A 24,463-nucleotide genomic window follows, 5' to 3' on the forward strand; every position below is an offset into this window, starting at 1 on the left:
AAGCCTTACTGGTTTGATCTTCCAAGGTACCGTTATGTGCGCAAATTAACCATCTCCGTCCATGAATTATAACAACAGAATAACAGTTGTATGGCAATCATCAAGACTGAACTTTCAGTTGAAGATTGGTTTCCCAGCATTAGTGACTTCATGAATGGAATTTACATCTGTGGTGCATGTAGTAATGCATAAATGGATGTGGGATCCTCAAAGCGGTATCAATGACCATCAACTGCTTTTCTTAGACTGGTATGCTTTTCAGTAGAATTGCATGTAAATTGACGGTTAGATTTTTTTTTTTGTCTAGAAGCACGCGACCAGTACTATATAACAGCAAAAATGATTATCTTTGTCTGTTTTTCAATATATTAACGATTGGTAATATTAGAAAGGAATGTTTTCAGAAGCACCCGATAACACACAAAGACATGTATGATGTATAAGACACATATGATATGTGCTTTCAATGATAATAATTGTATAAGATTCAACAAGAATACATCATTTTAATCATTGTCATCATCGTGGATTTTGTAGGCAGTAATGTGAAATGGTAGGAAGTATATTTCAAAGCTGGATTTTTTAGCTGAGGGTAGATTTGTTATTGACGAGAAGCTGAGAGACGTGTAGCTACAGATCAGAAATTGGATTGTGCAAAAGAACTTATTTTTGATGCATGTTAACGCAAGTTAAGATAATCTAAGGTCAACGCAAGTTAAGATAATTGCTTTAACATCATAACAGTCTACCATCGACGTTAGTACTCAATAACATTATGTTCTTTAGACTGTGTATATTATGTATATATACTTTTATGTCATTATTTTTTTACGTATGTTTAGTTTGCTTTTAATTTTATCACCTAATTAAAGAGAAAATGTATCCGTGTTATATTTTATACATTGTATGCACACCAAATATGCAGGAATACCATTTATTACATTTTATTAATTATTTTTACCATTTTATTACCATTTTTTATTATTTATTCCTACATTATATGCAGGAATATCATTTATTATTTTATTTTCAATTTTCCCCCTTTCCTTTTAGTTTAGTTTTCTTTCTTTTTTTATGTTATTAGTTATAGAAAACAGGAAACAGTCTTTCAGCCGTACAAATCTGTTCTGGAACCCACGGAGAGGTCTCACCCCTTAGTTATATCGACAGATATCAAGCAGTGTTCCAGAGAAATTGGTATGTGAAGAAATAATGTATTATACTACTGTTTCGTAGGTTTTTGTCGTGGGAAATTTACTCAAATTTTCCATCGCATTTTTTTAACACTCTTAAATATTTTTACATTTATTCTGTAATTTATATTGAAATGAATAAATATGGGATTGCTAATTGTATAGTGTCAAGATTTTTGTAATGAAATTTGTTTTCTATGGGGAAACGAGTTATTTTTGCTTGCTGTTTTTTAAGGGAAATGGAATGTATTAATTGACCGATTTAGGTCTTTCATCGGAAATCAGATTTAATTTTACTTCATTCAATTAAAAACGCGATGTTGTATATATATTAAAAAAAACACTGCAACAATAAATATTGTTGCGTTCTATGAGTTCGTGGATTTGGAGTGATTGACAACAACAATTGATAAAAAATCAAAACTCAATTTATTCGCCAGCATTATACAGAAGAGTTCTAAAAAAACGCTTACAGCCGTCAAAAAACTACGATAAACACGCTGAAACAATCAACAACGCGGCCTTCAGGCAGTAACGGTGAAGACAGCTTCACGGCAAAGCACTAAAAGTACAGCTTCGGACTCTGTCGATCGCTTTCGAGCTAATCTCTAAATTCAAGACACTACTACTAAACGCAACATACTACTCAAGGTACTCTCCTACTGCGCGTACAAGAAAGGTGTATATAGCTTTTGACCTGTCTTCGAGGATATTCTCGGGAAAACCAGTAAGAATTCGTTCTAGAATGTTCTCGCTCCTTCTATGGTATATCGCCAATTTTGTCGCCAAATGGACAATTTCCCGTTAAATCTGGCATCTCTAAACCAGCTTTGCGAGGAAGCTATCTTACTGTCGGCTGGGCATTTCGCAACAATATATATATAATAACTCGGTTTCGCACTAAGTGAATTTAAGATCATACAATATTTAATTATTAAAAATATGTAAATTTCGTTGAAGTGATATTTTCATAGATATATTTATTGAAAATGCTATTTTGTAGGGAGTACTTGCTTCTACAAATTGCATGATATTGGTTTTAAAATGCATCCTTTATTAGGAAACTGTACTGAAAAATACTCTTTAAGATCTTACATATATTATGTTTGTGTTGTGTTCTTTTTGACGGTTCGCATAACTGCTGTCTTATATCTTAAAAAAAATAACAGGTCTAAGATAATTCTCAGATACAGCTCACTGACAGTTATCGCTTGTAGCACTTTAATAAATACACGCTATATGCAGTGACTGTAAATTGATATCTGTCTATTTATAAACTGTTAGTAACAATTACTGTATGAAGATTTAATTCTAATTTTTTAATGTGATTTCAATTAGGATATTAAAACATTAATTCCTACATATGCGTTTCGTTTTGTTAAATGTATATGGCCCATTTTCAAATTTTGCTTACATATGCTGTTCCAGAAGAAAAGAAAGAAAATTCATGATAAATTAATATTTAAAGTTTAGTTTGAGCAATGTATTGCATAAAATGACTGTAAATATATTTCTGCAATTTAAAATATTAAAAAAAAAGAAAAGAAAAAGAAAATTTTTAACAAAAATTTAGCGAATCAATAAAAATAATTTGTCTTCCACTTCATGTCAAGTCCGTTACCTTGAGATTATTTTACCCCCAATTAGTTTGTAAATCTGTCTAAAGGGGGGCAATACATATTCAGAGTAGTCAAACTTAGTTTGACTAGTTTATCTTATGTCACTGAATATGTACTGCCCCATTTAGACAGATTTACAAACTAAATTTGGGTAAAATAATCTCAAGGTAACAAACTTGACATGAAGTGGAAGGCAAATTATTTTTCTATCGATTTGTTTAAAGAAAAAACTTCTGTAATTAATTTTTATCATAAATATAACACATTAATAGTTCATATTTAAAATAATTAAACTTCTTTATTTAAAAAAATAAATTAGGTTACAAAACAAAGAGGCTAAATAACATGAAAGTTGAAAGGGACAAACCTTTCTGCCTACAATCACACATTTTAAGATTTATATCTAAAAAAATGTAGTTGATTTTTTATATATTGAATTGTAGAAATATATTTATAGTCATCTTTTTTCTTCTGGAACAGCATATGTAAGCAAAATTTGAAAATGGGCTAAGTAGGAACAGAACTGTAAGGCATTGGTTTATTGTACATTCTGATTTAAAAGACTAAAAATAGCTATTAAAGGTAATGAAATAAAGATATAGAAAACCGAACGCCCATTTAACTGATTTTTTAATTATGCTTTGAGGAAGGAAGTGTAACGTAACGCCTTTGCTTATTTGCTGCCTAGCAGCCACTCCTCCACGTGATTGATTGATTGTAGTCTTGAGAATAATATTTGGAGGAAAGCGTGTGGATTAACGTAGGCCCAGGTGTTAAAAGACCTGTCATGTTTTGATAGAGAGGCTTTATGTGTGCTGTGGGTATTTAGTGCATGTAATTTTGCCAGACAAATTTAATGAGACATTTCGGAAGTGCGTAAACTGAAAGGTCCTAAAGGTATCAATAGCGTCGCATTAATTTCATCCATGAAAGTTAACTAAGTTACCTGTAGAAATTTTTTGACGCACACTTTCCATTGCCACTACATGTATTTCCTCTAACTCCCTTTCGTTCCAAAAATAATAGTAACAAGCCTTTTCGTAGATTCAACATTTTTAGAGTTTTTCCTCCCTCCTTATGTTTCGTAATTTTAAAATGTATTAATTAGAGTCTTCAAGTTTTCATAATCCTCTAGCGAGATAACAAAATTAACCAAATGGTGTACACAAATATGTTTCATTTTAAAACCGTAAGGTATTTTCTCCCTCCTTTTCGCATGCCTTCATAGTGTAACTGAAAACTCGATCGACGTGTGTTCGGGAAGAATTCGGATCCTGGCCTGCGCTGTAGAGACATTACGATTTTTTGATGCTGAGAGACGTGAAAAATGCGCAGTGCTCTCGCCGGGACTCGAATCTCGGACCTCTCGAATGCGCGCTGAATATGCTCGCCATTACACCATGATGGCACGCTAAGAAGGTGGGGGAAATACCTTATGTACTTGCCCCTTTTAAAGGACGACCACATCCTGGTGTTCGAGAATCATCATCCACCACATTTTTTAGTTCGGGCGCCACTGCAGAGACATTAGGTTTTTTTTTTATGCTGCGAGACCTGAAAAATGAGCAATGCCATAGCCAAGACTCAAACCTCAGACCTCTCGAATACGTGCTGAGTGTGCTGGCCATTACACCACGAAGGCATACTAAGAATGTGGGAGAAATAGCTTATAGCGCAATGCCGATTTCTTCACTTTCCTGACATCTAAAAACTCTAGTTTGCTCTGCAAGTGGCTTCCGAACTTGATGATTATTCGCCACCACCACGACTTGGCGATAGGGCCCCCTAATCTCCAGTCGTCCTTTGAAAAGGGAAGTATATAATATATTTTCTGTCCCTTTTCGCCTGCCTACGCGGTGTAACTGAAAGCACGCTGGATGCGTATTCGAAAGGTCCAGAGTTTGAATCCCGGCTAGGGCATTGTCCCTTTTTCACGTTCCTGCGGCAATAGAATCTAATTACTCTACAAAACGAAGGTATGTTTTTTCTTCAATAAAAAAAATATGTGATATGATGTGCTAAATCAAAATATTCATGAGAAGGCTGGATTTCTCATCCGCAAAAAAACTTTGTCCAATTTTGTAAATTCTCTAATATTTATATAATATATCGAAACATTTACGAAAATACCGCTCACGTTTTGCATTAGGCATTGAAGTCAAATGAAATTATTGCTGTGAGCCTAAAATTCTGCAGAATTATTTCGAAACTAAGGAAGATTAGGCTTGGTTTTAAAGCCCACAAACTGGGTATTCATTCGCGCAGTGGATAATAGAAAGCTATGAAATTGGTGAAAAATTCGGCATACAAATCAGTGTTACTTTATGAGCAGAGTGTCTTCCCATGTAAAATCGTTCTGCTAGAAATTTATTCGTGTAGTTATTACACGTAGGTTCATTCTAAAGCTATCAGGTTCAATGTTCCTTCTAACCTTCTTCGGGAACATACAAGGACCTGACTAGGAACAGAGAGCTTACTAAAGCTATGTTCACTAATTGTAGTAAGTAGACAGGATACAGACGAAGGGTATACAAAACCCTTTATTTTTCTCTATATACAATAACTTCCGTACTTCGGAATACAATGACCCGCCACTCGGGGTCTAACGTAAAAGTAAAAAAATAAAACTAAACTCTAATTTAACTTTAGAATAATACACGTGGAAGATTGGCCTTATAATAACAGGAAGCGTATGTAGCACAGAGACTGTGAACACTACAATACGTTTAATTTATCAAGAAGATTAAAACCTCTGGCCTGGAAGGCAAACAGGAACTGCGTAACTTCTAAGGTAAGCGGCCTGCGTTGACTCACTGCTTCCTCTCTCTCTTGCTTGGCAAAAAGCCACAACTTAAGTACTTGGCGTTCGCCAGACAAACTTTGCATAAAAACCTTCACGCTTATAATTCTGGCCGGAAGTAGAAAATAAGAAGTGATAGTAAAGATTTAAAATAAAAGAAACGTTAGTAAAACTTAAGATCCTTACATACTTCCCGCCAGAGTTAATTAGTTTGAAACTGAGGTCTAAAACGACCTTGTTGAAAACTTTTAGCTCTAGAATCTAACGCGAGGCCAACCTTTTACAAACACAACTTCGCTAGAAACTAGAAAATTTAAAGAAAGAAATTTGTTACAATAGCAGCTCCCAGGATATACAACAATCTTTTTTTTTCATCTGTACTGCATCTAAACAGGAGCTTTATTCAATTCTGGTTCCTTCCAGAGATCTGGAAGGAAAACTAGTTTAATGAAATGTTACAGAATGACATTGCAAATAACATATAGAATATACTTCTCTTAACATTCTTATTTCATTCATGACCATTTTAATTATCTCTCCCCGTGCTCTCTGACGTGTGTTGTAAAAGAACACCAAACACGAATGTGTTTCTGTCTACGTGTGCCACACTTCCTCCTACAATCAAAACACTAACGTGTTAAAATTCAACATAACGAGACCTCTTAACACACCCTACTTTTAACTCTAAACCCTGAGGTACTATTCTAAAAGTGGCTAACTCTAAAGTGTAGCGTCAGAGAGCCTAATTACATCATTCAACCTTTACCACATATTCGCCATGATTTAATCTTTACAGTCACACGAATAACAAATTTTTAACATTACTTTCACTTTTACCATATCACGGTATTTCTTAACATTTAAAATAACAGTTCACATGTATATAAGAACATATCAACATGCCGTTAATTTTAAACATTTGAAAACATACATTAGTAGTACATTGTTAACTTCTATTCTTTTCAAAGCAAGTGCCAATTCTTTCTACATTGAAATAATACTACATTTCAAAAAGTCTTTCAGACTAAAACTTCTTTCTTGCTAGAATGTTTTAAATAAAATTTTTACAATAACTTTTTACAATATTTAAGTCTTTACACAACGCTATTATACATCAACTTTAGTTTTACGCACGAGTAATTTAAAAACATAATACGAAAATCGGTCACAACTCATTTCTCGCCCTTTTGACGATAAAGGTAGACCTCGCATGAGATAAAACTTCTTGAAATCTGCCACTTGCAGTAAGAATGAAAGATTAACTTAAGTTTGCAAAGTAACATAAAATTTTATTTATCTTTGTAATATTCGGACATCCTTTTCTGGGCCCAGTCTTTAAAGGTACTGCACATAATAGCTTGGTTTATCCTCCTTCTTGTACGGGCTCGCCCTTCAGTGCTTTCCTCTGGAAGCTTCCTTTTTTCACCAGTACGGCCACCCTTGAATACTTTCCTTTTCTCCTCTGCTTGTGGTCTTTGCCGTTTGATGGCAGCTGGTCTGGGCGGAACCGGGAAACTTCTGTCGTGATCCTGCTTGGACCTCGTTGTTGGCCGTTCAAATTTTTCTTGTACTTTTTCCTCCGCCGCTGATGGCCCTTCCGCAGTTCGGCGACTTTTGCTGCGGAGAGTTCTGTCGGATGAGTCGATCTTCCGTTTTAAAGCCGGGTTATAGTTGCCGTCATTTCTCCTGGTCCTCTTCACATACGTCGTCCTTCTCCCTTCTTCATTCTGGGGGTGTTCGTGAACTCTTGTTTTCTGGACGGTGGAACGGCTTCTTTTTCTTGTTACCTTCCATTTTTCCGCGGGGCAATTTTCTTTTCACTTGCTTCTGTCTCTCATTGGCTTGCCCTTGTACTTGTCGTTTTTTCACCTCTGGAACTTGTACCTGCGGTGTCTGCCGTGCCGGATCCTGCAAAAGATCTGAAAAGATTTGCATTTTATTACGATCGAAGTAGGGCTTGATTTGATCAATGTTTGCGGAACAGGTTTCACCATTTCTGGCTTTTAACACTACAACTGCGTGAGTTATTTTTTCTATAACATATGGTCCTTCAAATCGTGGAAAAAATTTGGCAGTTTTACCTTCTGGTGCTGAAGAAAGTGAATGCTTAATTTTTAAAACTTCATCCCCTACTTTATAAGTTACTCCCCGTCGTTTCAAATCATAATATAATTTCTGTTTTCTTTGTGCTACTTCCGTATTCTTTTTTGCTTCTTTTATTAGTTTTTCTATATCACCCATTTTAAATTCTGGGGCTCTTTGTTGCACATAAAATAGTTTATCTAACGGTGTTATAATCTTTCTGCCTAGAAATAACTCAGCAGGAGTTTTGCCCGTTGTATCATGTTTTGCGGTCCTAAGGGCGAAAGCAAATTCATTGACATAGTTATCCCAGCTTTTATGAAAATTTTTAACATAACTACGGATAATTTTCACTATATTTCTGTTGACCCGTTCCGCTATATTTGATTGCGGCCGATACGGGACCATTTTTAAATGACTTATGCCCAGTTTTTGGCACATGTCTTCAAATATATTACTTACAAATATAGGACCATTATCCGATATAACTTTTAGGGGCGCCCCGTATTTTTAAATATATTTATTTAAAATAGAATCGGTAACCAATTTCGCGGAGGCTCGTTTTAAGGGAACAATTTCGGTCCATTTACTAAAATGATCAACCATAACAAGGAGATAGCGACTTTTATTTAACTGACGTTTTGGGAAAGGGCCCAATAAATCGATGCCAATTATTTCATTTGGAAATTCGGATTTAATACTATTTAGAAACCCGGCCGGGCGGAAATTAATATAATTAACGGCTTGACATGTTGGGCAGGACTGGACATACGCCCTTGTTAACTTTTGCAGTTCAGGAAAGTAGACTGCCTCGCGTACGCGTTGGATAGTTTTTCGAATACCAGCATGAGAAGCTAAAGGGCTGTCATGGAGCTCATGCAGGATATTTAATCTAAGACTAGCTGGGATAACAGGTCGAAATTCGTTGTTGGAATTCGTAGTTTTTGTGTAGAATAATAGACCATCTATTAGTTCGTAATGGGCCGCCCTATTTCTTATCGCCACAATATCTTGGTGGCTAAAATTTTCAGGATCCTTCAAATACTCATAAATACTTCCAAACTCAGGATCCTTACCTAGTTCTGTTATTACAGTTTCTCGGGAATTTATTGTACACGCTGTAAGCATTGCAACTTTTACGGTATTACCCTGTTCGTCTAATTTAATTCGTGATAGGGCATCTGCTACGATATTTTCCTTTCCGGGGGTATGCTTGATTACCAGATTATATTCTTGCAGCTTGAGTGCCCATCTTATTAACCTTGGGGATAAATTTTCCCTGAGTACAATCTAGTTACCGCCGCATGATCAGAGTATACTGTTATCGGCGCCTTTCCAAAATAGACTCGGAACTTTTGCACTGCTAACAGAACTGCAAGTGCCTCTCTCTCGGTCGCGGAATAGTTTCTTTGTGTTTGATTTAAAGTTCGGCTAAAAAATGCCACGGGCTGCTGATTTTGCGAAAGTACCGCTCCTACCGCATAATCCGAAGCATCCGCTGAAATTTCTAAATTTTCATCCTTTTCAGGAAATTTTAACACAGGGGCTTGCGTTAATGCTTGTTTTAATTTTTCGAAAGCACTATTGGCTTCGGCCGTCCACGAGAATCTTGCCTTTTTCCTTTTTAATTTTAACAATGGCTCAGCGATAGCCGCAAAATCTTTTATAAAGGACCTATAATATGAACAAAGTCCTAGAAAAGAAGAGAGCTTCTTTGCCGTGTTTGGAGTCGGATACTTTTGTACAGCGATTATTTTTGATTCATCTGTCTCGATCCCTTTTTGAGATATTTTGTAACCTAAATATTTTAATTCAGGGGCTGCAAATTTGCACTTTTCGACATTAACTTTTAGACCGGCCTCATTTAATAAAGAAAACACCTGTCTTAAATCCTGTACATGTTGGTCTAGATTATCACTAGTAATAATGATATCGTCTAAATAGATAAATGTGGACTTTCCAAGAACAGGTCTTAACACAATGTCCATGCATCGCTGAAATGTTGCTGGGGCCCCTGAAAGGCCAAACGGCATACGCAAAAATGCATAAGTGCCAGACTTGGTTATAAAAGCAGTCTTAGGCACGTCCTCAGGCCTCACCCCTATTTGAAAATAACCAGTCGTTAAGTCTAAAGTCGTCATAAATTTGGTTGATTTTATGTTCCTTAAAATTTCTTCTATGATCGGCAACGGATATACCGGATATTTCGTTATGGAATTTAATTTACGGTAATCAATAGCGAATCTCCACCTTTTTGGATGCTCCAAAGGATAATCATTATTTTTCTTACATAAAACCACCGGGCTAGCATAACTACTTGAGATGGGCGTTATGATCTTTTTACGTAGCATATCGGTAATATGCCATTCTATAATTTTTTCCTTATTCTTATCATACCGGTTTGGTTTTTGACGAACTGGCAATGCATCTCCGGTGTCAATACTATGGTTAGTAACCTGAGTAAATCCTGGAATATCACTAAATAACGAAGCAAATTCACTTACCACTTGTCGGATTCTATCTTGCTCGTCATTAGGCAGGTGGTCAAGATTTAACCTTGGCGGTTCAACCTTTTCTACACGCACTGGTTTCATTGTCAGCTTAAGGGACGCTTCATTAAAATCCAGTGTAGCTTGTGCGCCTGAAAGAAAGTCTATTCCTAAGATCAAATGTGCTTGCAGATTCTTTACTATAAAAAGCATCACCTTTACTTGTTCGTCCTTGATACGGATATACAAAGGTACTTTACCTACGCACTTACATTTTTCTCCTTGCGCCGCTAATACTGTCGTATTATCCGCATTATATATGCGGTATTTGCGAAAATACTTTCTAAAAAAGACTTCTGCCACACAGGAACACTGCGCGCCGGTATCCAGGAGTGCGGTGGCCGGGATATTATTCACCAAGACTTCAATCTTCGGAAGAGTCAAATTTTTCACCATTACTGTATTTAACTTGTAGGAAGAGGGGTTTTCGTGGCCTTCGGATTTCCGCACCCTCTCGTCCGCAGAAATCCGTTTTAGTTTAAATTATTTTTCCTTTCCGTGCTTTCCTTCTTTTTCCCCTGGCCTTGAGACTTTTTTCCTGGGTTGCTATTGAACTGTCGACGTTCGCCGGCTGTTTTTGAATGCTCGGGTTTCCTTGCCCACTGATTCGCTTTTTCACCGTAGCCATGTGCTTGAGTTTGCTGTAGTCTTGGCGTACCAAATTGGTTTCGCTGTTGATATTGGCGTCTTCTTTCGACGTCCGCCGTTCTTCTACTTTCAAACTGGATTGCTAGCTCAAATAACTTTTCCAGTGTAGTCGGATTTCTTAATTCAATAAAGTCTTGCACTTGGGGCAGTAACCTCGGCAAAATCACTTGAATTATTTCAGGATCCGGACGGTTTCCATACAAGAGCTTGAAAACGAAACGTGAATTTTTCTTAAAATAAAGCTCGAGAGGTTGTCGATTCTTTGTTGATACTCGTATATACTAAAAAGTTCCGTTTCTAATTTCGCACGATCCCTTACAACAGGGAAGGCTTTTAGTAGGGCAGTCTTGAAATTTTCGTAAGTATAGGTGGGACTTCCTGCTTGACCCAAGACACTTCTGCCGATACATTTGAACCAGTTAAGCGCTTGGCCCCTCAAAGCGCTGGTAGCTAAGGTAACTTTTTGAAACTCGTGCACGGGGTAGAGCATGAAGTGGTCATCCAATTTTTCCAAAAAACTGGTTACCGGTGAGTTTCCGTTAAACGTTGCTTCTGGTTTCATCGAAGCGCGCATGGTCTGGACGATGTAACCGAATCCTTCCAGGGCGGCAGCTGGCATTTCTGGATTCTGAGCCGTTTCTGCAGGCAGCACAGGTTCTTCTTGAAACTCGGCCATGGTTATTCTTCTTCGTTGGGCGCCACTATCAGGTTCAATGTTCCTTCTAACCTTCTTCGGGAACATACAAGGACCTGACTAGGAACAGAGAGCTTACTAAAGCTATGTTCACTAATTGTAGTAAGTAGACAGGATACAGACGAAGGGTATACAAAACCCTTTATTTTTCTCTATATACAATAACTTCCGTACTTCGGAATACAATGACCCGCCACTCGGGGTCTAACGTAAAAGTAAAAAAATAAAACTAAACTCTAATTTAACTTTAGAATAATACACGTGGAAGATTGGCCTTATAATAACAGGAAGCGTATGTAGCACAGAGACTGTGAACACTACAATACGTTTAATTTATCAAGAGGATTAAAACCTCTGGCCTGGAAGGCAAAAAGGAACTGCGTAACTTCTAAGGTAAGCGGCCTGCGTTGACTCACTGCTTCCTCTCTCTCTTGCTTGGCAAAAAGCCACAACTTAAGTACTTGGCGTTCGCCAGACAAACTTTGCATAAAAACCTTCACGCTTATAATTCTGGCCGGAAGTAGAAAATAAGAAGTGATAGTAAAGATTTAAAATAAAATAAACGTTAGTAAAACTTAAGATCCTTACAAAGCATTTTACAAATAGGTTTGCTGTTAAAAATTACCAGAGTAATAAGTTTTTTTTTTTTTTTTTTTTTTTTTTTTTCATTTCGCTGTGTTTAAGATGATTGTTTATGTTATTTTGTGACATGGATAGTGGAATTCTTATTGCATATCGTATTGGTTAATTAATTATTATTTATTAAGTTATTGTTGACGTGCAGTATTACTAAATCGAATAAAAGAATTTACTAAGGCATATTTATGAAGTGGACGGCATTTTTGATAAACGGATTGCGGACCCTTATTTCCTCAAAAAAATTAAGTGTGCTGTATTTTCAGTTGTAAAATCTCTTAAAATTGTAAGGTAGTTCTCCCGCCTTCGTGGTGTAATGGTCAGCACGCTCGGCGCGTTTTTAAAGCTGAAAACTCTTTCCCCCCTCCCGCCCCTTGGAGTAAAATTTCCAGTAACAGTGCATATATTATGCTTTAATGGAAAACGAAATTGCATCCTGTCTTTGCATGGAAACTTTGCAGAGAAAGATTAAATACAGTACAAGGTTCAAAATCCGGAATCTCTTGACTACGACGATTCTGAATTTCTGAAATTTCTGGATGTTAGATAATCAGTGTGAGTGTAGTAAAATTGCATGTAGAAATTATTTAAATAATACTCTTTATTAATGTTTTTTCAAAAAAGATCAACTTTGCATAAAGAAAGATTTTTCTGGATCACCAACCATTCCGTGAAATTAAAATGTGACTGGAAACCAAAATGGTGATATTTGATGGAGTTAAAACCATACCGATATTCGCTGTTACGTTAATTAATTTATGACTGAGGCGTTTTTATCGTAATATGAAGTCTTCAATTATATCGCCTTCATTGATCTTGTAACGCCCCACACATCAGAGCCCACAGTGGAGTTCTATATACATAGTCTATAATGGCTTTATTCTAGGGCCATATTAAGGAGTTCTATTAATATATCGATATGTTTTAAAAAGTTGCTCCCCAGATTTTTGTGAGGGTGAGAAAATTTGTTGCTAGTGGTCCGGATTAAGACCGTTCCGGATAATGTCCGGGTTCTTGACTATGTACTATAAAGAATGTCACTGGTGGTGAAATAAACAGGTACAAAATTTAATAATGATTGCTGTTTTACCATAAACGAAATCATTGATCTCAAATACGAGCAGTTTCTTTTTGTAGCTGCTATGTAATTTTATTCTCAATGTAGCCTTCAATTTAAATCGTTAATAGGTAGGAAGAAATGGCAAAGTGAATAAATTCGTTCTCGAATATCATCTCAAGTTTTTGACACAAAAGTATGAAATTTTTTATGTATTCAAAACCGCTGGAGTATCGCTTTCCGGGGACAATAAGAATACGTTTTCCCTCTACTACTCTTTTCGTGGTCTGTGACAAGACTTGCCCCTTTTTTACTTCCTTGATCGAAGTAAAGAGGAAGTATTGTAATCGCGAAAAGTTTCAGGCAGCATATTTCAACGAAAATATCCATTTTGACCACTATCGAATGCAATTTAACTATGTTTTTGCGTGGCATCTGTACGTAAGGACAGAATAAAAGACTCTTTACCTCCAAAAAAATTATAAAACTGTTTTAAAATGAATTCTGAAGGGAATTTTTCGTGGCGTCTGTACGAACGTATGTACGTACGTACGTACGTATCTCGCATAACTCAAAAACGAGTAGCCTCAGAACGTTGAAATTTTGTATATAGGATCGCTGTATTATGTGGATGTGCACCTCGTATTTTGGTTGCAATTGGCCGCACCAAACTTATATAAATATATATATATATATGTATCCACTTTGTAACCCGGCTCAGTGACCTCAGTTTCTTTACTCTTATATGTTTGTAAATTGTGAATTTTTTGCTTTAAAAATCATTGAGTTATGTTGTTCTTATCTTCCGGTTAAGGTTTTTATGCCTTTCGTAAATCTGCAAGCAATATTTGTACAATTGTCAACAATTTAAAAGCTGTTAAGTGCGGTTAAGCCTAATTTTTAAATAACATGGCTTACAATTTGTTTACATTTGAAACAGCGGAATAGTAGATTTGTTGAGAATCTAGAGAGACTAAGCTTTGATGCGAATTAAATCATGCATAATCCTTTCTGGAATTTTTTCGAGGAAATAAGTGTTTAAGATTTACTTCGTAATTTTTAATACATATATTTTGAGTTTTTATTTATTTTTGCCTTGTCGCGAAGTGAGAAATGAATTAATTGAATAAGAAATATTCAATCGTCTGTGAAAAACTGTTTCTTTTTTGTTTTGTTTACTTAATTTCTTTTATACATCGTTCTACATATATTAGAGTATTTAAATACAACATGTGGAAACGATTACATAATTCTTCAAATGATATAAATTTTGTGCATTCTGGGTTATAATATGAACAAAATATAGCGCTATTAAGTGAACCTAGCTCCAGAGTGTCGTTATGGTAAACAAATTTAGTTAATTTTTAAAGAGTGTATGTATTCTGTTGTCTTTTATGCGCTATCGACAAAGTAGATTTAATTCAATCCAATAAGTTTAAATGAAATGCAAGAAAAAATGCGTATAATTTAATATTCCGTGCAAGGAAGTCATGTGGTGTACACATCAGATTTCTTATTATTATTCTGTTCTTAATTTTAAGGAACTATAAGTGAATGTTGCAATCAAAGACAAGTATTGGAGAGCGCTGGATAATTTTTCGAACATTTTTCGTTTATTTCTGAAAATTATTACCTTGTGCTCAACGTGTATGCTAAATTTGTAGATGAGAACATAAGCAAAATATATGAATATCGGATATAAAAATACAAATATGACGAAAATTTTAAAAATAAATAATGGAAATAATAAAACAAATGTAAAATAAAACAAAAATGGAAGAATTTCTTTTTCTAATTCGGATCCGCTGATCTTTATCATAAGGCTGTAAAATTGTCGACGAAATACTTTAGTATTGCACTGTTTATTTTTTAAATAATGTTCGAAATTAAGTCGTGTGAAATCATTTCGTTTATCGTTATAAAATACCGTATACATTGCGTAATGCTCGCACTGTTTATCCCGAAATTTCAAATAAAATTTCCGGTTGCTGCTCACGGCTCATTATGTTTCTAAGTTTAATAAATTGCTCCTGTTATCGCGCGCGAAGCGTATAATTCTTGAAAGGCGCACAACTCGTGTAAAAGAACACAGATAAAAATTCCATAATAAAATACCTTATGATTGTCAAGCAATTCTACGCAACTCTGAATTGTTTTCTTCAAAATAGACCGAAGTTTATGTATTCAGCAGCAGTTTATTAATAATTATTTTTAAATACATTATTTAATAAAAGAAGATTTTACTTTTTATGACGCCATAAGAGTGCTACACGTAATTTGCATGTATGTGGCAGCAGTTCTTGTTTATCGATCACTCATCATTTGACGATGTTAAGTTTCAATGCCTTTTCCGCTATCGTGATCAAGAATCTTCATTCCCAGCAGTAAATTTCAATTCCGTCCATTGCATTTGATTTGCCTATTTGTATTAAACATTTTTCAAATGATATTCTGAGACACATGTTTCTTCGCTGATAAATCTCCGGGTTATATACAGTCCACAACAAGGTGGTTAACTATCCATCCCTTTTCTTGCATTCACGCAATATTTCGTTGTATTAATGTGTCCTTCACAAAAATGCACGAACGTGCATATTAGTTAATTCCTCTTGGAAAATCTTCCTCGAAGGCATACCTTCCCTTAGGCAGATAGCCCTCGTGTGTTTCGCCATAAATAGTCAAACCGAATCAGTAATTCGTATTTCGCTATCTTTCTCGTCCATTTATATAAAATGACAACTACAGTGTATGATTCGGAATTTCCTGTAGGAAATAAACGATTTGTAAGCTAGAAAGCACGCAACAAGGGAGAACGGGCCTTAGCACAATGAAACATAACAGCGCAAACGCTTGTAGAATTGTCTTCTATTGGTAATCCCATCCATGATCACAAATATGCATATGCAGTTCAGACCAGTGTTTCTTCAGTGCTTATGCTGTACATTGTTTGAAGGCTTTATTTATTTTTACTGATCTGTTTTTCTTAGAAAGCTGAACACTGGTGATTCGAACCTCATACCGACAGTTCGGTATGAGGTACGACGAATCCCGCGTACGGTCTGCCTGCGTGGGCGTTTTTGTGGCTTTTTTCTATGTGTAACATGTATAGGAGCCAGTTTCCCTTCAAAGTCATTCAAGAAGGCATCCCTCTCCTTAGGCAGGTAGCCCTCGAGTGTTTTGTCATAATCAAATAAACCAAACCGACCCTAATCTTCAGAAACTGGCAGTGATTCTGTAGAATGCAATTACATTACTCTTTTACTGCTCTAGCTTCTCTCGAGAATTAGATTAAAACTTCAGAATCCCCTATTTTCATACATACATGAAAAGGAAGAGCGGAAAAACGGTCATCAAAATAATTTTGACAAAGTGCGTAAATCACATGTGGCGTTATTATCGCTTATAACAAATATACCAAATTTCAAAACGCGCCAATATATAAATTCACGTATATCTGAGGAAATTTTGAAAAAAAAAAAAAAAAAAAAAAAAAAACTCTGTAATCTTTTCTAGGTATGCTTAGAAATACATCTACTTGAGATGATTGAATAAGATGATTGAAGAAATTTTATGGGCTATTCTTAAAAAATTTTTTCGAAAAATTTATAAAAGTTATTTAAAAATAAATCATAAAATAATGTGCGAATTATATTTGGAGAGAAGCCCTAATTTCGAAATCTGGAAGAAGCAATCAAGTAAGTTTAATAAAAATGAGATATTAATAAATATATACCAAATTCAATTAACATTGAAGAGCTAAAATTTTGAGAGCTAATTTTTTAAAAACGATTCGTGCCATTTTTACAAAACTTGCCAGTTTGGCATAATTTGAATCGTAAAATCGAAATATGGGGAAAAAAAAATTGGTATGTTATTTCAGAAAAAGTCCGGTTTTGTGTCAGAATACCTATGATAGAACAATGCTATGTATAAATATAATATGTATCCTAAGTCGGGCTTTCAAGACATGAAAAAGTGCAATCTGAATTTCGTCAATCGGCCCAGTAAAGCGGGAGATATAGGACTCTCTTTTTTATTTTTTTCCCACCCCAGTGTACCTATTTTGCTTCATATGAATTGCCTTGACATCATGTATTAAACAATTATTTTATTGATATTGTAGAGACGAGACATTAGGATTTTTTCGAAGCAGGAGGGATGAAAAATAGCAACCGTCTTCGCCGGGAATCGAACCACGGGCCTCTGGAATACCGGCCCAGCGTGCAGAACCACTACACCACGAAAGCACCCTAGGAAGGCGGGAGAAATACCTTACATACTTCCACTTTTAATGGGCGACTGGTGTTTTTAGGGGATACAATCGCCAAATCCTGGGTGTGGAGAGTCATCATCCACAACCCTTTTAGTTCAGGCGCCACTGTAGAGGCATTAGTATTTTTTTTTTATTTTTTATTTTATTTATTATTATTATTATTATTATTATTATTATTATTATTATTTTAAGCCAGATAGATGAAAAATGAGAAAACGCCTTCGCCGGAAATCCTCATCCAGCACCCTTTTAGTTCGGGCCCCAGACGCCTTCGCCGGGAATCAAACCACGGACATCTCGAATACCTGCCCAGCGTGCAGAACCACTACACCACGGAGGCACGCTAGGAAAGCGGGAGAAATACCTCTTCAATTAAAAAATTATGTCAGCTATGCAGTTTCTTCGGTATGCATAACGCTTTTACATCAATCTTAAAGACAAATTAACTTTAAATCGAATCATGGCATACCGCAGGCCACTTGTAGTGAGTATTAGTAACTTTTTAATAGTATAAGTTAAACATTTGATCGAAACTTAACTTTAGGACATTTAGTCTCTGTGACACCTGTAACAGACTTGATTATTTGCAGTTTTAAATACAACAATTATGCTTCGTGTCTCTTTCTACTAATAAAATCCATTTACATTCCCCGAATAGATAATTACTTTTTTACTAGCTCATGTTATTTATCCATATATAGGATTTTATGGTATCCTTTTTAAAACTTTTGCTATTCCCTTGAAGTAGTATAAGATTTCAGTAGATATTGAGAAGCTTTGGAAGGTGGCTTTTATATATAGATCTTTTTTGCTGCAGAATCTTTACAAAAGTAGCTTTGCTTTGTGTTTTAAATTAAAACTGCCAGGCATTGTTAGGGGAAAGATTGCCTCGAATCTTCACTTTTTCCTTTTTGTTTATTTCAGAGCATGATATCCTTGAGCTAGAAAAAAGGAAACTTACTTTATCCGATCAAGAATCCGAAGATTACGAATTAGAAAACATGAAGGAATTAAACGCTGCACGAAACGGTAAGCCAATTTTGTGTTAGGGCTTCTGATGTTTTGTATGTTTTCTTTCTGGTATGCTACGCAATTAATGTTGTTCATTTTTACTTCCTTCTACGAAGTAAAGGAAGTATTGTAATCACGAATGATTCCGGGTATCATATTTCAAAGAAAATATCCATTTTGCCCGCTACCGAATGCAATTTAACGATGTTTTTGCGTGGCATCTGTACGTAAGAACTGAGTGAAGGACTCATTTTCCCAAAACGGGGTTCGAAAAGGACTTCAAATGGATTCAAAAGAGATTTTTTTTCGTGGCATCTGTAGGTACGTAAGTATGTATGTATCTCGCATTACTCAGAAACGAGTAGCCTCAGAATGTTGAAATTTCATATATAGGACTGCTCTAACATCTAAATGTGCTCCTTCCTTTTTGTTTGCAATCGACCGCGCCAAAAGTATATATATAAAACTTATATATATATATATATATATATGCGCTCTGTTACCAGGCTATGTGAGCTAAGTTTTTTTTTTTTTTTTTATATATATATGTTGGTAAACTGTGCATTTTTTGCTTTAAAAATGATTGAATTATGTTGTTCATATCTTCCGGTTAAGGTTTTTATGCTTTTAATTAATCTGCATGCAGTAGTTGTATAATTATCAACAATTTAAAAATTGTTTCAGTGCGGCTAAGCGTAATTTTTTTTTAAACCATAGCAGACATATTTGTTTACATTTGAAACTTTGCAGAAAAATGAATTAAGTCAGTTTCTGCACCTTCAGTGTCATTTTGCCGAGTGGGACCAAAAGTAAACTTTCAGTTTTGTGCACCGAAACATCTGCCTTCTGACCACATCAGATTTTTTCGTTTGTATCATTATAGGTTCTACTTAAATTAAGTGCCCTTGGTAACTAGAACTTGAGAATAGTGTAGCGACTATTCGATGCTCTTCTCACAACTACAAGAACAAGTTTCAAAGAAGGGTCAACTACCCTTTTAATTTAACTTGAGAATATTAACAGGAATAGTTTTGCAGGAAAAATAGAAAATAAGAAACTAAATTAATTCTAACAATTAAAAACTTAACTGAAGCTGTATAGAAATAACTAACCGAGTTGGCCCTGAGCTGTTGTACAGAAGTGATTGAAACTTCCAATTAAATACTGGTTCTACCTCATTTACATAAAACGCGATACTGAAAACTAATTCTGACAAGGAATTCTAGGAGGGAAACAGGAAAATATATGAGAGTTGTTTTAAAATTAAAACTAACTCTTATGAGATTAAAAAAACCTAATATAAGGTGATACTGATATTCTTGCTATAAATTTTTGTCGTTATGTGTTTAAGTAAGGTAGCTTTTTATATACAAAATGTTTTTAAAGAAACTTAAAGCATTATACTCCCTTGGCCCACCAGCGGCCGAGCGGTAAAGTCGCTGAACACTGGTAGTTCGGTCCGAGGTTCGAATCCCGCGAACGGGCTGGATGCATGGGTGTTTTCGTGGTTTTCCCCATGTGTAACGCGTATACGAGCCAGTTTCCCTTAGAAAGTCCTCCACGAAGGCATCCCTCCCCTTAGGCAGATAGCCCTCGAGGCTTTGCCATAATCTCACACACACACACACACACACACATTATACTCCCTTACTGAAATGTTAAGGGACTTTAAAGAAACACGAGCAAAAATTACGAAAAATACACTTGTAACCTGTTTCATTTTTCTTCGAGAATTTGCCCTGTAGATTTGGATGTGCCTTGTCTGAGTGGGATGTTGCAGTTTGGCTGCGTTGTTGATAGAAAAGACAGAATTTTTTTTTTTTTTGGATGTTTAAAAAAAAAAAAAAAAAAACCACCTTTATATGATATCACGAAGAATTACCGTATTAGTAGGCGTATAAGACGCACCCCTTTTTTACTTCCTTGTACGAAGTAAAAAGGAAGTATTGTAATCGCCAAAAGCTTCAGGTAACATGTTTCAACGGAAATATCCACTTTGACCGCTTTCGAATGCAATTTAACGTGACATCTGTACGTAAGGACAGAATAAAAGACTCTTTTCCTCAAAAAAAAAAAAAAAAAAAAAAATCTGCTTTAAAATTAATTCTGAAGAGAATTTTTCGTGGCGTCTGTACGAACGTATGTACGTACGTATTTCGCATAACTCAAAAACGAGTAGCTTCAGAACGTTGAACTTTTGTATATAGGACTACTATAACATGTAGATGTGCACCTCGTATTTTGGTTTCAATCGGCAGCGCCAAACGTATATAAATATATTTATAAATATATCCACTCTGTTACCCGACTCAGTGATCTCAGTTTCTTTACTCTTATATGTTTGTAAATTGTACATTTGTTTCTTTAAAAATGATTGAATTATGTTGTTTTTATCTTCCGATTAAGGGTTTTATGCCTTTAGTAAATCTGTATGCAATATTTTTAGAATTATCAACAATTTAAAAGTTGTTTAAGTGCCGCTAAGCCTATTTTGATGGCGGCCATTGCTTGTAGCGGCCATTGTTTGATGCCGTCCAGCTGAGTAGTGAATTTGTTGCCAATCTAGAGAAACGTAGCTTCGCAACAACAAAGATAAACGCCTTTATTTATTATTGCGATTTAAATCATGCTTAATCCTTTCTAGAATTTTTTCGAGGAAATAAGTGTTTAAGATTTACTTAATTTTTAATAATTAGTAATTTAATTTTTAATAATTAGTAACTTTTAGTAGAGATATTTTGAGTTTTTATGTATTTTTGCCTTGTTGCGAAGTGAGAACTGAATTAGTTGAATGAGAAATACTCAATCGTCTGTGAAAAACTGTTTCTTTTTTGTTTTGTTTGCTTAATTTCTTTTATACATCGTTCTAGTTTTATTATAGTACTTGAATAGAACATGTGGCAACGATTAGATAATTCTTTAAATGATACAAATTTTGTGCGTTTTGAGTTATAATATGAACGAAATATAATACTGTTAAGTGAACCTAGCGCCAGAGTGTCGCTATGGTAAACAAATAAAGTGAATTTTAAAGAATGCACTTATTCTATTGTGGTTTGTGCGCTGTCGGCGAAGTAGATATAATTGAATCCAATAAGTTTAAACAAAATGCAAGAAAAAATGCGTATAATTTAATATTCCGTACAAAGAAGTCATGTGGTGTACATATCAGATTTTTTACTAACATTTTTGAAGTATAAAACTTTTATTACTGATCATTATAATGAATTTGCAGTATTTTAAATATAAAGTAATTCTTTCGGAAAATACCCAATCTATCCGGGAAAGAACACCTTTCAATCTCCTTCGTCAAAACCCAGACACTCATCTCCAGAGCTAGATGAAGAGTCACTTGAAACCTCTTCTAAATCAGCATCTGAGTCCTCATACAACAAATTGTCCTGTGCACCATCCAGTGCATTACTAATGCCACACTTATTAAATGATTTAACCACTGTCTCTGTTTTCGCAGCATCCCATGAATCCTTGACACATTCACAAACGACGTATCGAAGCAATAAGTATTGACGTATATGACGCAAGTATAGGCGTATAAGACGCACCCCGTTTTTCAGACTTAAAAAAAGGTGCGTCTCATACGGCGGCAAATACAGTAATTATAACATTTTTGTAAACACTTTTCCTAATTTTAATTTCTTGTGCAATGAAATTGTGTTATTACTGTAATAAATCTTTGACTGAAACTTTCTTTCCATTCTTTAACCAAGTCTGTAGGTATTTTCCGTTTGGTTTGCGTTGATAAATCTACAGTCATTTAGATAAATACGTGCTTACGTACGTAGTCGGCACGCGTTTCCGTTTATCCATTTCCAAATAATTTTGATGAAGTGTTGTGCAGCGTGTTTTCTTTAGTCACATGCCTAGGCAAAAAAACCAACGGAATGCTTATCGTCGGGTATAAATCTTTGTTTATTGTTATTTTTTACTGTTGACACAGATGTATTTGAAAACAATGTTGTTGTTTTGAGTTGATTTTTCTTATGAGACTGAAGTGTTTGCTTTTGTAACTATTGTAAATGTACGCCCGTTCTACTGGTAATTTTTTTCACCAGTCGTAATTGGAGCGCATGGCAGTTTTCTTTCCTATAATAATAATTCTTATGCATGTACACATTAGTTCCGCGTTCCTTTTTATAACATTTCACACTTACAGAATAAGAAATGCGTAATCTTTTATTTCTAGGGATTTCGTTTATAAAAATTATATCAAGGTGCAATTTTCCTCCTTCATGTTAAGCTATTTTTGTCACACTATTGTAAAACATCATCACGTAGAATGCTTTCTAGTTTATTTTTTGAAGCGACCAAAGCAATATTTTTTGCTCTTTCAACTACTTGGTCTTCCTTTTTTGTATAACGATTGGAAGCCAGAACTGATCAGAAGATAACATCATCGCGTCCTTGTGGTTTTCTTCTGTAAATCAGACTAATTCCCGCAAACATTTACAGATATTCTCGTTGATATTCACTTTTTGACTACTTGAGGAGTACAGTATACTCTCAATTATCCGAGCTAATTTCGGGAAAGCAGGCGGCGGATAATTGAAAAAGAAGAGTAATCCAAACTATCAATTTTCATGCATGCTTTTTGTGTTTATTCCTTTAAAAAATCAGTAATTTGTTTTTGAAAGCGTTCAAATAATTGTCGAATTTCACTGTATATTTTTCGGATTCCTCTTTTATCGCGATGTTCGAATTCCCTTTGCTAAACATGCCCACCAGCGGCCGAGTGGTAAAGTCGCTGAACACTGGTAGTTCAATCTGAGAGTCGAATTCCTCTTAACGGTCTGGCTGCATGGGCGTTTTCGTGGTTTTCACCATGTGTAACGTATATACGAGTCAATTTCCCTTAGAAAGTCCTCCACGAAGGCATCCATTCCCTTAGGCAGATAGCCCTTAATGCTCTGCCGCACTCACAGAAACCAAACGTTTGATCAACAAAGTCCGATCGAGTTTCAGTAGAAGTTGTTATTGCCTCGAGGATAATGTAATTAACTGCTAGCATCTTCTTCACTTGTATTTGAGTATCACAGTCTGTCTTTTTTGTTCTTATTTCCAGTTTTTAAAGCATGCTTAGAATTGTTTGCGTATATTTTTTACAGGATCTCACGCACGGTGCGTGGGCACCGCCACGCACGGGTAATCCACAAACTGTATAACCGTACCCGGATAATCCAGAGAACAATGTATTATTATTACTTCCTTGTACGAAGTAAAAAGGAAGTATTGTAATCGCCAAAAGTTTCAGGCAGCATATTTCAACGAAAATATCCATTTTGACGGCTATCGAATGCAATTTAACGATGTTTTTGCGTGATATCTGTATGTAAGGACAGAATAAAATACTCTTTTCCTTCAAAAAAATTATAAAACTGCTTTAAAATTAATTCTGAAGAGAATTCTTCGTGGCTTCTGTACGAACGTATGTACGTACGTATCTCGCATAACTCAAAAACGAGTAGCCTCAGAACGTTGAAATTTTGTATATAGGACTGCTATAACATGTAGATGTGCACCTCGTATTTTGGTTGCAATCGGCCCCACCAAACGTATATAAATATATATATATATATATATATATATATATATATATATATATCCATTGTGTTTCCTGGCTCAGTAATCTCAGTTTCTTTACTCTTATATGTTTGTAAATTGTGCATTTTTTGCTTTAAAATGATTGAATTATGTTGTTCGTATCTTCTGGTTATTATGCCTTTAGTAAATCTGTATGCAATATTTTTAGAATTATCAACAATTTTAAAGTTGTTTAGGTGCCACTAAGCCTAATAATTTTTTTGATGGCGGCCACTGCTTGTTTACATTCGAAACAGCAGAATAGTAGATTTGTTGCCAATCTAGAGAAACTTAGCTTTGCAA

The 24,463-nt window shown here is 35.3% G+C and overlaps 1 protein-coding gene across 10 annotated transcripts in view; it reads left to right on the top strand.

Moving 5' to 3' along the window:
* LOC118190859 (rho guanine nucleotide exchange factor 28-like) overlaps nt 1-24,463 on the top strand; it is a 565,987-nt gene that overhangs the window by 295,269 nt on the left and 246,255 nt on the right. For 9 of the 10 annotated variants that reach the window (XM_085819410.1, XM_085819412.1, XM_085819415.1 and 6 more), the window contains 2 exons: nt 1,085-1,197; nt 18,476-18,580. In XM_085819410.1, coding sequence (XP_085675536.1) covers nt 1,085-1,197; nt 18,476-18,580 — 218 coding nt within the window. The remainder of the gene's footprint in view (nt 1-1,084; nt 1,198-18,475; nt 18,581-24,463) is intronic. The other variant, XM_085819416.1, reaches the window with a different exon arrangement.

This window comes from Stegodyphus dumicola, chromosome 6 (genome assembly GCF_044657685.1).
Source record: "Stegodyphus dumicola isolate Sdum_Otavi_A_Nest chromosome 6, ASM4465768v1".
NCBI lineage: Eukaryota > Metazoa > Arthropoda > Arachnida > Araneae > Eresidae > Stegodyphus > Stegodyphus dumicola.